Genomic DNA, 15508 nt, shown 5'->3' on the forward strand with positions numbered 1-15508 from the left:
TGAGGCCGGGCCTTGCAAAACTTACCCGTATGCATCGAGTCCATATCTTTTTAATGTGGTGAAAGATTTAACATAATGGAGATTTAGTATCCATGTCACTATGTGAGATTGAAAGATGGCCTTTGGTCTGACACGAGGCAAATGCCAAGGTTTTTATTTTTGGTTTCAGGGAAATGAAGAGGAAAGGATTGTCCAGTGTTCGGCGCTTGGCTCGATTCCACCCGGAACAACTTCTAGCGAGGCTCCATGCCGTCTGCTTGGCAGTGACGAAGGAGGTGGGTGTTTTATCAAGAGACCAGCTCCACTTTGACAAACTGGGCCCCGGGTCTCTGAGACCCCGGCCAAGGGAAGCATTTTCTAGATTTAAAGCAATAAGAATGCAGGAGTTGCAGATCTGTAAGCATCCGAGAAAGCTAAAAAGCTAGATTAATGTTTTGGGTCAGGCCTTTCCCCAATACTAGTTAGGCTTTCTGACCCTCCAGGATTGTCCTAGAATCTCCAGGATTTAAAGGTTAATCTCCAGATCACTGCTGCGAACAACCAGGAAAAATCGTAGGGACTTTAAAATAAATTGTGTTTTTAAAAATTTTCTTTTAACAATTTTATAAAAATATTGGACATGGGATAAAAGACTGTTTTGTGACAACTGGGATTCATCCAATCGGGCAACGGAGAGTCTGTTGGCTTCCAACTTGGTGCGGGAAGGCGGGGCACCACGAGGATGGATATGTCAGGTGATCAATGGTGGGAGTGTGGGGGAGTGGGGTGCTTGGAAGCGGGATGTCATGTGACACAACCTCCAGGGATACATCCAACCAGTGTTGCAACCTTAGTATTAGTATGGGCAGGTAAGAGAGCCTCTTTACAGAGTTGACCAAATCCAAAAGCGGAGGGGATTAAAAAAGGGATCAACAAGTGGAATAGATTTCCGGATGGGAATGTGGAGCCGACGGCCATGAATAATTTAATATATAGTTGGATATAGGGTGTTGGGCGGAGATGTGGCTGTGTCTGTAGGCTTTCTCTCGATGTATGAGCAGGGATGGGCCAAAAAGCCTTCCTCATCCATATCTATCTTGTAATCTATGAAATCAATGCTCAGGCACGGGGCTGGATTTCACATGAGGAAGGGAAGATACATGCTCCTGAAATTTGCATTAAGCTGTAGAGCTGTGCTTTATTTATTCATTTTCAAGATATGGGCATCGCTAGCAAGGCCAACATTTATTGGTGGTGGTGAGCCACTTTCTAGAACTGCTCCTGTCCATCTGAAGAAGGTACTCCCACAGTGCTGTTAGGGAGGGAGTTCCAAGATTTTGACCCAATGACGATGAAGGAATGGCAGTACATGTCCAAGTCAGGATGGTGTGTGACTTGGAGGTGATGGTGTTTCCATGCATCTGCTGCCCTTGTCCTTCTAGATGGTGGAGATCACAGGTTTGGGAGGTGCTGTCGAAGAAGCCTTGAAGAGTCGCTGCAGTGCATCATGTAGATAGTATACACTGCAGCCACGGTACGCCGGTGGTAAAGGGAGTGGATATTTAAGGTAGTGGATGGGCTGCCGAACAAGCATAGTGATTATGTTACTGGACTAGTAATTCAGAGGCCTGGACTAATGGTCCAGAGACACTAATTCAAATCCCACCACAGCAGTAATGGTGACCATGAAACTACAAGATTGTCGTAAAAACCCATCTGGTTCACTAATGTCCTTTTAGGGAATGAAATCTGCCATCCTTACCCAGTCTGGCCTATATGTGACTCGAGACCCACATCAATGTGGTTGACTCTTAACTGCCCTTTGAAGTGGCGGCTCACTACCATCTTCTCAAGGGCAATTAGGGATGGGCAATAAATATGGGCCTGGTCAGCGACGCCCACATCCCATGAATGAATAAATTAAATAAAAGCAGTATAGGAGGTCAATAATGGAAATGCTAGTGTGACTCCAATAGATATGGAGCCAGGATAGAGACACATTTTCCTATTCTAGGTCCACATTTATTGACAGAGACAGAGGAGGAGAAATTGGTAGCCATTGCACCCATTTTTTGGGCAACACATTAGGAGAGGGGGACCAATTTCTGGTTGTGATTTGTCGAGCCCAATCTGCCACAGAAGTGCACTGGCGACTTCCAGCCATTCAGGCTGCCCACCTGAAGCGATTAGATCTTTGGTTGTGCTAATTAGGATCCTAACACATGTTTTGAGATCCTGCTCCCACATTTTGCATAATGCTGCCTGTGGTAAGATGGCAACACCCTAACTGCACCAAATGTGCAGGGAGGTCTTACTGCAGTTGTACAAGGCCTTGGTGAGACCACACCTTGAGTATTGTGTGCAGTTTTGGTCTCCTAATCTGAGGAAGGACGTGCTTGCTATTGAAGGAATGCAGCGAAAGCTCACCAGACTGATTCCCGGGATGGCAGGACTGACATATGAAGAAAGACTGGATCGACTAGGCTTATACTCACTGGAATTTCGAAGAATGAGAGGGGATCTCATAGAAACATATAAAATTATGACTGGACTGGACAGGTTAGATGCAGGAAGCATGTTCCCGATGTTGGGGAAGTCTAGAACCAGGGGTCACAGTCTAAGGATAAGGGGTAAGCCATATAGGACTGAGATGAGGAGAAACTTTTTCACCCAGAGAATTGTGAACCTGTAGAATTCTCTACCACAGAAAATTGTTGCGTCCAGTTTGTTGGATATATTCAAGAGGGAGTTAGATGTGGCCCTTATGGCTAAAGGGTTCAGGGGGTATGAAGAGAAGGCGGGAGTGGGGTACTGAAGTTGCATGATCAGCCATGATCATATTGAATGGCGGTGCAGGCTCGAAGGGCCGAATGGCCTGCTCCTGTACCTATTTTCTATGTTGCTATGTAACAGTAAATCATTACAGCTTGTAACTCTATAGTACGAGAAATACGGTCTTGGCAAACTGATGAACAAATTACAGCAGAACTTTGTGATATGACAGCAAAACGTTTTGATTTACCCAGGTTAATAACCTGCGTTCCAAGGTTGCCCGTTCCGCCATATTATCTCTCAGTGAGCTGTTCTCTCAGCTGAAGAGAAACATGGACCAGGAAGTGGATGAGGTGAGCAGGATTCTGCTCCATAGGACGGGCGACTCCAACGAGTTCATCCGAGAGGAGGCAGTCAAGGCGCTGGCCGTTATGGCGAAGAATGTGAGCCCATCGCGGGCGCTGACTGCTCTCATCGCAGGCGGCTTAAAGTAAGCAAATACATTAGAGGCACTTAGAAACATATTGAAACCTGCAGGGGGTTTAGGGAGCTCCTGATAATTACTGAAGAGCCTTTGTCTGTCTCAAAGAACGTGAGAATATTTAGGAATGAAAAGAGACTATTATGTTTGACAGGCTTATCTCTTTTTGATAGATTAAATGTAAACCTCAATCCCTTCTCTCCAGAAATGTATCTAATTGCCTCTTAAACTCCGACTTTCCTTCTTACTCCTAACTTACACCTCAATTTTAAATGTTGATCCTTCTGCTGGCTTTGCCTCTCCCTTCTTTAATGCTACATTGTATCCGCGCCGGCCAACCAAGAGCTATCCAGCCTAGTCCCACTTTCTAGCTCTTGGTCCATAGCCCTGTACGTTACGGCACTTTAAGTGCACATCCAAGTATCTTTTAAATGTAGTGAGGGTTTCTGCCTGTACCACCCTTTCAATGCCCTCCACACATCCCAAACTCTTTCTTTCTCTGATTCTTGAGCAGCCTTTCCCCTTTTGCCCCACCACTGGCAGCCGTGCGTTCAGCCTTGTAAGGCCCAGTTTTGTAATTCTCTTCCTTAACCCCTCCATCACTCCTCCTCCTACTCCTCTGCTAAAACCTTCCTGAAAACCCATTGTTACATTTGCTTTTTTGGTGCAATGTCTAGTATTTTCCTTATGCTTTTGTGAAGTACCTTGGACATTTTTCTACATTAAAGGTGCTACATCATTGCAAATTGTTACAACTTAAAAAAAAATTGTTCTTGGAATGTGGACCACTTTGGCAAGGCCCCATTTATTATCCATCCCTTGGGTTAGCATCATAGAATCCTACAGCACAGAAGGAGGCCATTCAACACGTCATGCCTGTACCTTCTCTTTGAAAGAGCTGTCCAGTTAGTCCCACTCCCCAGCTTTTACCCCATAACCCTGAAAATTAGCCCTCTTCTAGTACATGTTTAAATGTCCTTTGAAAGTTCCAAATGGAACCTGATTCCACCACCCTTTCAGGTAGTGCGTTCCAGATCTTAATAGCATTCTGTGTGAAGACATTTCTCCTCAATTCCCCTCTGGTTCTTTTGCCAATTAGTTTAAATCTATGACCTCTGGTTACTGACTTATTTGCCAGAGGAAACAGTTTCTCCTTACTTGCTCTACCAAACCCCAATGGAATCTTGGCCTTTATCGCAAAGGGGATGGAGTATAAAAGCAGGGAAGTCTTGCTACAGTTTTACAGGGTATTGGTGAGGCCACACCTGGAATACTGTGTGCAGTTTTGGTTTCCATATTTACGAAAGGATATACTTGCTTTGGAGGCAGTTCAGAGAAGGTTCATTAGGTTGATTCTGGGGATGAGGAAAGGTTGAGTCGGTTGGGCCTCTACTCATTGGAATTCAGAAGAATGAGAGGTGATCTTATCGAAACGTATAAGATTATGAGGGGGCTTGTCAAGGTGGATGCAGAGAGGATGTTTCCACTGATGGGGGAGACTAGAACTAGAGGGCATGATCTTAGAATAAGGGGACGCCCATTTAAAGCAGAGATGAGGAGAAATTTCTTCTCTCAGAGGGTTGTAAATCTGTGGAATTCACTGCCTCAGAGAGCTGTAGAAGCTGGGTCATTGAATAAATTTAAGACAGAAATAGTCAGTTTCTTAAACGATAAGGGGATAAAGGGTTATGGGGAGCGGGCAGGGAAGTGGACCTGAGTCCATGATCGGATCAGCCATGATTGTATTAAATGGCGGAGCAGGCTCGATGGGCAGTATGGCCTACTCTGTTCCTATTTCTTATGTTCTTATGTTCTTATAATATTGAATACAGTATCTCTATTAGGTCTCCCCTTAACCTTCTCTGCTTTAAGGCGAACAATTCCAGTTTCTCCAATCTCACCACATAACAGAACTCCCTCATCCCTGGTTACATCCTGGTAAACCTCCTCTGTACCCTCCCCAAGGCCTTGACATCCTTTCTAAAGTGCGGTGCACAGAACTGCACACAATACTCCAGCTGAGGCCTAACCAGTGATTTGTAAAGATTTAGCAGGACTTCCTTGTTTTTGTTTTCAGTCCCCCTATTTACAAAGCCAAGTATCCCATATTGATTTTAATGTATAGGACATACCTATGCAATCTTCCAAATTGTTGCGTAGATGTTAGTGTCATCCCTGTACTGGATTTATTTGGCTAGAGGAATCACCACCTCTGGTGCATAGCATTACATCTGGGGCAATAGACTTTGCTGTGCTGATTATACTCAGCTACTTCCTAATGTCAGGTGGAGTGAACCAGATTAGCTGGACATTGGCTTCTAAGACGATGAAAGAGGTTGGGTATGATCATGCATTCTTGCCTGAGTCAGAAAGTTGTTGGTCCAAGTCCTATTTCAGGACTTGAGCACATAATCAAAAAGACACTCTAGTCCTATACTGAGAGAATATTGCATTGTCAGCTGCCATCTTTCTGATGAGACCTTAAACTAGAGTTCTATGTTGGAGGATGTTAAAGATTCCATGGCACTTACTGAAGAGCAGGGATCCTGGCCAACATTTATCCCTCAGCCAATCTAGCCATTTACATAGAACATAACAACATAAGAAATAAGAGCAGGAGTAGGCCCTATGACCCATTGAGCCTGCTCCACCATTCAATAAGATCATGGCTGATCATCGACCTCAACTCCAGTTTCCTGCCCGATCTCCATATCCTTTGATTTCCCCTAGACTCCAAAAATCTATCAATATCAGCCTTGAATATATTCAGAGACTCAGCATCCACAGCCCTCTGGGGCAGAGAATTCCAAAGATTCACAACCCATTGAGTGAAGAAATTCCTCCTCATCTCGGTGTTAAATGGCCGACCCCTTATCCTGAGAATATGCCCCCAAGTTCTAGACTCTCCAGCCAAAGGAACAACCTCTCAGCATCTACCCTGTCAATCCCCTTCAGAATCTTGTATGTTTCAATGAGATCACCTCCCATTCTTCTAAACTCCATAGAGTATAGGCACATTCGACACGTCTCTTAACATAAGACAACACCTCTCATTCCAGAAATCAATCGAGTGAACCTCCGTTGTACCACCTTCAAGACAAGTATATCCTTCCTTAGATAGGGAGACCAAAACTGTGCATAGTACTCCAGGTGTGGTCTCACTAAGGCCCTATACAATTATAGCACGACTTCCAAACTCTTATACTCCAACCCCTTTGCAATAAAGGACAAAAGGCCATTTGCCTTCCTTATTGCTAACTGTACCTGCATGCTAGCTTTCTGTGTTTCTTGCACAAGGACACACAAATCTCTCTGAACACCAACATTTAAAAGATTCTCACCATTTAAAAAATATTCTGTTTTTCTATTCTTTCTGCCAAAGTGAATAACCTTTATACTCCATCTGCCACCTTACTGCTTATTCACTTAATCTATCTATATCCCTTTGCAGACACTTTGTGTTCTCCTCACAGCTTACTGTCCCACCTAGCTTTGCATCATCAGCAAACTTGGATACATTACACTCGGTCCCTTCATCTAGGTCATTAATATAGATTGTATATAGCCGAGGCCCCAGCACTGTCCTTGTGGCACCCCACCAGTTACTGCCTGCCAACCTGAAAAAGACCCATTGATCCCTAATCTCTGTTTTCTGTCCATTAACCAATCTTCTATCCATGCTAATACATTACCTCCAATCCCATGAGCCCTTATCTTGTGTAATAACCTTTTATGTGGCACATTATCAAATGATTTTTGGAAATCCAAATATACTACATGCACATTTCCCCTATATCTACCCTGCTAGTTACATCCTCAAAAAACTCTTAATAAATTTGTTCAACACGATTTCCCTTTTATAAAACCATGTTGACTCTGCCTAATCATGTTATGATTATCTAAGTGCCCTGATACCACTCACTTAACAATGGATTCCAGCATTTTTCCGATGACTGACTGATGTCAGGCTAACTGGCCTGTAGTTCTCTGTTTTCTCTCTCCTCCTTTCTTGAATAGCAGTGTTACATTTTCTACCTTCCAATCCACTGGGACCATTCTAGAATCTAACGAATTTTGAAAGATCAAAGCCAATTCATCCACTATCTCTGCAGCCACCTCTTTTAGAACCTTAGCACGTAGGCCGTCAGGTCCAGGGGACGTGTTGGCTTTTAGTCCCATTAGTTTCTCTAGTACTTTTTCTTTACATATATTAATTACATTAAGTTCCTCACACTCATTAGACCCTTGGTTCCCCACCATTTTAGGTGTGCTTTTTGTGTCTTCTACTGTGAAGACAGATACAAAATATTTGTTTAATGTTTCTGCCATTTCCTTATTCCCCATAATAATTTCTCCTGCCTCAGTCTCTAAGGGACCAATGTTTCTTTTGCTACTCTCTTCCTTTTTACATACCTGTAGAAGCTCTTACAATCTGATTTTATATTTCTGGCTAGTTTTCTCTCATAGTCTATTTTTTCCCTTTTAATCTATTTTTTTGGTCACCCTTTGCTGGTTTCTGAAACTCTCCCAATCCTCAGGCTTATTCTTCACAACATTATAAGCTTCTGCTTTCAATCTAATGCTATATTTTTTAAAATCTCATTGCCGTTTGTGGAACTTTGCTGTGTGCAACTTGGCCGCCACCTTTGTCTACATAATAACAATTACTACCCTTCAAAAATAATTAATTGGTTTTGAAGCACTTTGGGATGTCCTGAGGATGTGAGAGGCACTGTATAAATCAAGTTATTTTTTTCTTGCTCCTCCATGGTTGCATTTGGGGATGTTCCTGGAGCCTCCTCCTCCTGTAGGTGCTTGATTGTCCTCCACCATTTTAGATTGGTAGGGCTTCAGAGGTTTGCAATGATCCTTAGTTTGTGGGACCACTTAGCACCACCTGTTGATTTTGATGTTTAACAAGCAGGTAGCTCTATGCTCTAGCTTCACTAGGTCCCTAAATTCTAATATTTGAATCCTTCACAATAACAAACAAATTGCTCGGATCAACATTTCCGGATTCCCTTCATAATCTAAAGCATTTCGTTTAGGACACCTTAGAGCCAAAGACGACAAGTCCAACTTCTTTATCCTTTCATCATAATTCAAATTTCTAATATCTTCAAATCACTTTTGGTGCTTGCCTCAGTGGCAATGGTTAGATCTAAGAAAGATGTACGCTTTTCACTTTCTGTTGAAATGCCCCTTCAGTTCTCAGAGGTAAAGTCACATTTGCCGAATACATTGCTTATTTTGTTTGTCTCTCGTTATCCAGCCACCGCAACACTACTGTTCGGAAGTGCACCGCTGAGAATCTGCTGTGCGTTGTCGAACATCTTGGAGCCGAGAGATTGCTGTTGGGGACCAAGGACAATATAGAACAGATTGTGCAAACTGTGGTGAAATTTTCACAAGATGGGAATCAAGAAACCCGGTGCGAGCAGATGTTGGAGCAACCAAGATAGTAGATGGGATTGTAGTGTAAATGGGGTGGGGGGGAAATGGAGGATTCATGATTCAAATAATTGCTTCAATTGCCTTTGAGGATCAGGCTTGGTAGAATCTGTCTTCAGAAATTCTTGGCTGTTTGGCATTGGAACCAGGGACTGGTATCGCACCCAGACAGCTGTCTGTAAGGGAGACCACCCTACATGGGCTGATTTCTCTTTTCCCTTTACAGATTTCCATGAGGTTTCTAGTAAAATAAATACATATTTTTGATAGAACCATACTGCAATTGGGACATCTCCAGTTCTCACATCAACCGTTGTGGTGGTTACTTTGAGGGCATTTCTCAGAATGTGGGCAATTTAGGGAGGGGATTATGTGACCCAATAAAGTCCAAGCCCAAAAATTACTGTTGGTGATCTTGGTGGATTAATGCTCAATGCACTCGAGTGTCATTCCTCCATCTGCTATTTTAACAAGGGTGGTTACCATTTATAGTTCATGCTACTGCTACATTAGACTAGTACACAGAGGAGTATCACTAAGTATTCATCTGCAAATATTGTCAAAATTAATTTCTGGGCTACAGTATGTTGTGGGGCATGTGATGGTGATAGTGATGGGTCAGACAGCAGGGTCAGTGTATGGGGGTTGTGTCTGATTCCGCAGTGAAGGGTTGGACAGTCAGTGTACAGGGATTGTGTCTGATCCCTCAGTGATGGGTCGGACTGTCAGTGTACGGGGGATGTGTCTAATCTCAGCCTCAGTGATGGGTCGGACTATCACTGTACGGGAGATGTGTCTAATCTCAGTCTCAGTGATGGGTCGGACTGTCAGTGTACCGGGGATGTGTCTAATCTCAGCCTCAGTGATGGGTCGGACTGTCAGTGTACGGGAGATGTGTCTAATCTCAGTCTCAGTGATGGGTTGGACTGTCAGTGTACGGGGGATGTGTCTAATCTCAGCCTCAGTGATGGGTCGGACAGTCAGTGTACGGGGGATGTGTCTAATCACAGTTTCAGTGATGGGTCGGACTGTCAGTGTACGGGGGATGTGTCTAATCTCAGCCTCAGTGATGGGTCGGACTGTCAGTGTACGGGGATTGTGTCTAATCTCAGCCTCAGTGATGGTTCGGACTGCCAGTGTACGGGGGATGTGTCTAATCTCAGCCTCAGTGATGGGTCGGACTGTCAGTGTACGGGGGATGTGTCTAATCTCAGCCTCAGTGATGGGTCGGACTGTCAGTGTACGGGGATTGTGTCTAATCTCAGCCTCAGTGATGGGTCGGACTGTCAGTGTACGGGGGATGTGTCTAATCTCAGCCTCAGTGATGGATCGGACTGTCAGTGTACGGGAGATGTGTCTAATCTCAGTCTCAGTGGTGGATCGGACTGTCAGTGTACGGGGGATGTGTCTAATCTCAGCCTCAGTGATAGGTCGGACTGTCAGTGTACGGGGGATGTGTCTAATCTCAGTCTCAGTGATGGGTCGGACTGTCAGTGTACCGGGGATGTGTCTAATTTCAGCCTCAGTGATGGGTCGGACTGTCAGTGTATGGGGGATGTGTCTAATCTCAGTCTCAGTGATGGGTCGGACTGTCAGTGTACGGGGGATGTGTCTAATCTCAGCCTCAGTGATGGGTCGGACTGTCAGTGTACGGGGGATGTGTCTAATCTCAGTCTCAGTGATGGGTCGGACTGTCAGTGTACCGGGGATGTGTCTAATTTCAGCCTCAGTGATGGGTCGGACTGTCAGTGTATGGGGGATGTGTCTAATTTCAGTCTCAGTGATGGGTCGGACTGTCAGTGTACGGGGGATGTGTCTAATCTCAGTCTCGGTGATGGGTCGGACTGTCAGTGTACGGGGGATGTGTCTAACCTCAGCCTCAGTGATGGGTCGGACTGTCAGTGTACGGGGGATGTGTCTAATCTCAGCCTCAGTGATGGGTCGGACTGTCAGTGTACGATGGATGTGTCTAATCTCAGTCTCAGTGATGGGTCGGACTGTCAGTGTACGGGGGATGTGTCTAATCTCAGTCTCAGTGATGGGTCGGACTGTCAGTGTACGGGGGATGTGTCTAATCTCAGCCTCAGTGATGGGTCAGACTGTCAGTGTACGGGGGATGTGTCTAATTTCAGTCTCAGTGATGGGTCGGACTGTCAGTGTACGGGAGATGTGTCTAATCTCAGTCTCAGTGATGGATCGGACTGTCAGTGTACGGGAGATGTGTCTAATCTCAGCCTCAGTGATGGGTCGGACTGTCAGTGTACGGGGGATGTGTCTAATCTCAGCCTCAGTGATGGGTCGGACTGTCAGTGTACGGGAGATGTGTCTAATCTCAGTCTCAGTGATGGATCGGACTGTCAGTGTACGGGAGATGTGTCTAATCTCAGTCTCAGTGATGGATCGGACTGTCAGTGTACGGGGGATGTGTCTTATCTCAGCCTCAGTGATGGGTTAGACTGTCAGTGTACGGGGGATGTGTCTAATCTCAGCCTCAGTGATGGATCGGACTGTCAGTGTACGGGAGATGTGTCTAATCTCAGCCTCAGTGATGGATCGGACTGTCAGTATCCGGGGGATGTGTCTAATCTCAGTCTCAGTGATGGGTCGGACTGTCAGTGTACGGGGGATGTGTCTAATCTCAGTTTCAGTGATGGGTCGGACAGTCAGTGCACGGGAGATGTGTCTAATCTCAGTCTCAGTGATGGGTTGGACAGTCAGTGTACGGGGATTGTGTCTGATCCCTCAGTGATGGGTCGGACAGTCAGTGTACGGGGGATGTGTCTAATCTCAGTCTCAGTGATGGGTCGGACTGTGTCTGATCCCTCAGTGATGGCTCGGACAGTCAGTGTACGGGGGATGTGTCTAATCTCTGTGATGGGTTGGACAGTCAGTGTACGGGAGATGTGTCTAATCTCAGTCTCAGTGATGGGTCGGACAGTCAGTGTACGGGGATTGTGTCTGATCCCTCAGTGATGGGTCGGACAGTCAGTGTATGGGGGATGTGTCTAATCTCAGTCTCAGTGATGGGTCGGACTGTCAGTGTACGGGGATTGTGTCTGATCCCTCAGTGATGGGTCGGACTGTCAGTGAACGGGGATTGTGTCTGATCCCTCAGTGATGGATTGGACAGTCAGTGTACGGGAGATGTGTCTAATCTCAGTCTCAGTGATTGGTCGGACTGTCAGTGAACGGGGATTGTGTCTAATCTCAGTCTCAGTGATGGATCGGACTGTCAGTGCATGGGTAATGTGTCTAATCTCAGTCTCAGTGATGGATCGGACTGTCAGTGTACGGGGAATGTGTCTAATCTCAGCCTCAGTGATGGGTCGGACAGTAGGGTCAGTGTGCGGGGGATATGTCTGATCTCTCAATCTCTGATAGTGACGAGTTTTAGTATCTGTGTATCAAAGCTCCAACAGCTGCTAAAGTAGGATGTAGCATCAGATATGAGAGGATGGAGCCTCCAAAGCCTCTATTGATCCAAATGCTCATCCCTCCCTGTGAGTGTTATCACAATTGTAGAGGTGACACATCCAATGGGTGTCAACAGTGAAGCCCATTTCTCGTTGTCTTATTTAGGTTTTATGGTCGGAAGGCCCTGAATATTTTGGTGTCTCACCCGGAGTTTGAGAGATACTTGGAACGCTCACTTTTGTCTCAGGATCTGCACCACATCATCACAGCCATAAAACAGAGGGTGAGTCGCATCCTGTGTGTTTGATTGAGGAACTGTGAGCTTCACTTTCACTGTGGTACTTGATTAAAATTGGGTAACGTGATACATGTCTATCACTTTAAGATGGCACCATAAGAGCTCATAAATGTGGTACCTCAGAAAGTAATAGGTTCGGGTAAGAAGGAGATGGCATTGCAGCTTCTAATTGAGTTAACCATATTGCATGTGCCTCAATAGCTCCTAGTTTTAGACTTTAACATAGACTTTAACAACAGTTCCTTAACAAATGGTCACTGCACAGGTCAGCTTCTTAATAATCATCCTTGTACAGGCCATTGTCTTATTAAATGGTCACTGGGATGGTCCATGCTTTAAACAGTGAGGGTGCGGTAGTGTAATGGTTATGTGTCAGACTAATAATCTAGAGGCCTGGATTTAAAGATTTTAAAAATCTGTAAATAAAAAAACTGGTATCAGTAAAAGTCACCATGAAGCTGTCAGATTGTTATTAAAAACCTAATCAGTTCACTAAAGTCCTTTTAGGGATTGAAGCCTGCCGTCCTAACCTAGTCTGCTCTATATGTAACTCCAGTCCCACAGCAACCTGGTTAACTCATAACTTCCCTCTTAAGCGATCTAGCAAACCCACTGTCATGTATGTACTTTTGGGATCACTAGCCACGAGATGGCGCCACTGTTGGAGGCCATTGGGCGGCACGCACGTGTGTGGAGACAAATATAAAAGGAAAGCCATTTTATATATTAGTCACTTTGGGCCTAAATAAAGCAGAGCCAAGGTCATGCCTCTTGGAGTTAAACAGCACTCAGCCTAACAGTTACTACATACACAACATTTGGCGACGAGGCAACAAGAACCTTTGCATGCACAAATGAGCACAATTGTTGAAACAATTTGTGGAAGGAGAAGATTGGGCAGACTTTGTGAGCGTTTGAGTCAGTTCTTCGTGGCCAACAAAATGGAGGAGGTCAGCGATGCAGATCGGCGCCGGGCCGTGTTCCTCACGGTTTGCGGTCCAAAAATTTATGGTCTGATAAAAACTCTACTCCTGCCTGTGAGCCCAACATAGAAACATAGAAAATAGGTGGAAGAGTAGGCCATTTGGCCCTTCGAGCTTGCACCGCCATTCAATAAGATCATGGCTGATCATTCCTTCAGTACCCCTTTCCTGCTTTCTCTCCATACCCGTTGATCCTCTTAACCGTAAGGGCCATATCTAACTCCCTCTTGAATATATCCAATGAACTGGCATCAACAACTCTCTGCGTCAGGGAATTCCACAGGTCAACAACTCTCTGAGTGAAGAAGTTTCTCCTCATCTCAGTCCTAAATGGCCTACCCCTTATCCTAAGACTATGTCCCCTGGTTCTGGACTTCCCCAACAGCGAGAACATTCTTCCCGCATCTAACCTGTCCAGTCCCATCAGAATCTTATATGTTTCTATGAGATCCCCTCTCGTCCTTCTAAACGCCAGTGAATAAAGGCCCAGTTGATCTAGTCTCTCCTCATATGACAGTCCAGCCATCCCTGTAATCAGTCTGGTGAACCTTCGCTGCACTCCCTCAATAGCAAGAACGTCCTTCCTCAGACTAGGAGACCAAAACTGAACACAATATTCCAGGTGAGGCCTCACTAAGGCCCTGTACAACTGCAGTAAGACCTCCCTGCTCCTATACTCAAATCCCCTAGCTATGAAGGCCAACATACCATTTGCATTCTTTACCGCCAGTTGTACCTGTATGTCCACTTTCAATGACTGATGAACCATGACACCCAGGTCTCGTTGCACCTCCCCTTTTTCTAGTCTGCCGCTATTCAGATAATATTCTGCCTTCGTATTTTTGCCCCCAAAATGGATAACCTCACATTTATCCACATTATACTGCATCTGCCATGCATTTGCCCACTCACCTAATCTGTCCAAGTCACCTTGCAGCCTCTTAGTGTCCTCCTCACAGCTCACACCGCCACCCAGTGTCATCCGCAACTTGGAGATATTACACTCTATTCCTTCATTCAAATCGTTAATGTACATTGTAAAGAGCTGGGGTCCCAGCACTGAGCCCTGCGGCACCCCACTAGTAACTGCCTGCCATTCTAAAAAGGACCCGTTTATCCCGACTCTCTGCTTCCTTTCTGCCAACCAGTTCTCTATCCACGTCAGTACCTTACCCCCAATACCATGCACTTTGATTTTGTACACCAATCTCTTGTGCGGGACCTTGTCAAAAGCCTTTTGAAAGTCCAAATACACTACATCCACTGGTTCTCCCTTGTCCACTCTACTAGTTACATCCCCAAAAAATTCCAGAAGATTTGTCAAGCATGATTTCCCTTTCATAAATCCATGCTGACTTGGTCCGATCCTGTCACTGCTTTCCAAATGGGCTACTATTTCATCCTTAATGATTGATTCCAACATTTTCCCCACTACTGATGTCAGGCTAACCGGTCTATAATTACCCACTTTCTCTCTCCCTCCTTTTTTAAGAAGTGGCGTTACATTAGCTACCCTCCAGTCCATAGGAACTGATCCAGAGTCGATAGATTGTTGGAAAATGATCACCAATGCATCCACTATTTCTAGGGCCAGTTCCTTAAGTACTCTGGGATGCAGACTATCAGGACCCGGGGATTTATTGGCCTTTAATCCCATCAATTTCCCTAACATAATTTCCCGACTAATAAGGATATCTTTCAGTTCCTCATTCTCACTAGACCCGCTGTCCCCTAGTACATTCGGAAGGTTATTTGTATCTTCCTTTGTGAAGACAGAACCAAAGTATTGGTTCAATTGGTCTGCCATTTCTTTGTTCCCCATTATAACTTCACCTGAATCCGACTGCAAGTGACCTATGTTTGTCTTTACTAATCTTTTTCTCTTCACATATTTATAGAAGCTTTTGCAGTCAGTTTTTATGTTCCCTGCAAGCTTCCTCTCGTACTCTATTTTCCCCTTCTTAATCTATATGCCTCTTCCTTGGTTTTAACACTATCCTTAATTTCCCTTGTTAGCCATGGTTAAGCCACCTTTCCAGTTTTATTTTTACTCCAGAAAGGGATGTACAATTGCTGAAGTTCATCCATGTGATCTTTAAATGTTTGCCATTGCTTATCCACCGTCAACCC

At 44.9% G+C, this 15508-nt stretch overlaps 1 protein-coding gene across 3 annotated transcripts in view; it reads left to right on the forward strand.

The window, feature by feature from the left end:
* The window catches only part of LOC139267426 (TOG array regulator of axonemal microtubules protein 2-like), a 191086-nt gene that overhangs the window by 156307 nt on the left and 19271 nt on the right, over positions 1 to 15508 (forward strand). For all 3 annotated transcript variants that reach the window (XM_070885736.1, XM_070885738.1, XM_070885737.1), the window contains 4 exons: positions 170 to 275; positions 3006 to 3241; positions 8505 to 8663; positions 12263 to 12380. In XM_070885736.1, the coding sequence (XP_070741837.1) occupies positions 170 to 275; positions 3006 to 3241; positions 8505 to 8663; positions 12263 to 12380 (619 nt within the window). The remainder of the gene's footprint in view (positions 1 to 169; positions 276 to 3005; positions 3242 to 8504; positions 8664 to 12262; positions 12381 to 15508) is intronic.

Source organism: Pristiophorus japonicus, chromosome 7 (assembly GCF_044704955.1).
Source record: "Pristiophorus japonicus isolate sPriJap1 chromosome 7, sPriJap1.hap1, whole genome shotgun sequence".
In the NCBI taxonomy this organism is placed as follows: Eukaryota; Metazoa; Chordata; class Chondrichthyes; family Pristiophoridae; genus Pristiophorus; species Pristiophorus japonicus.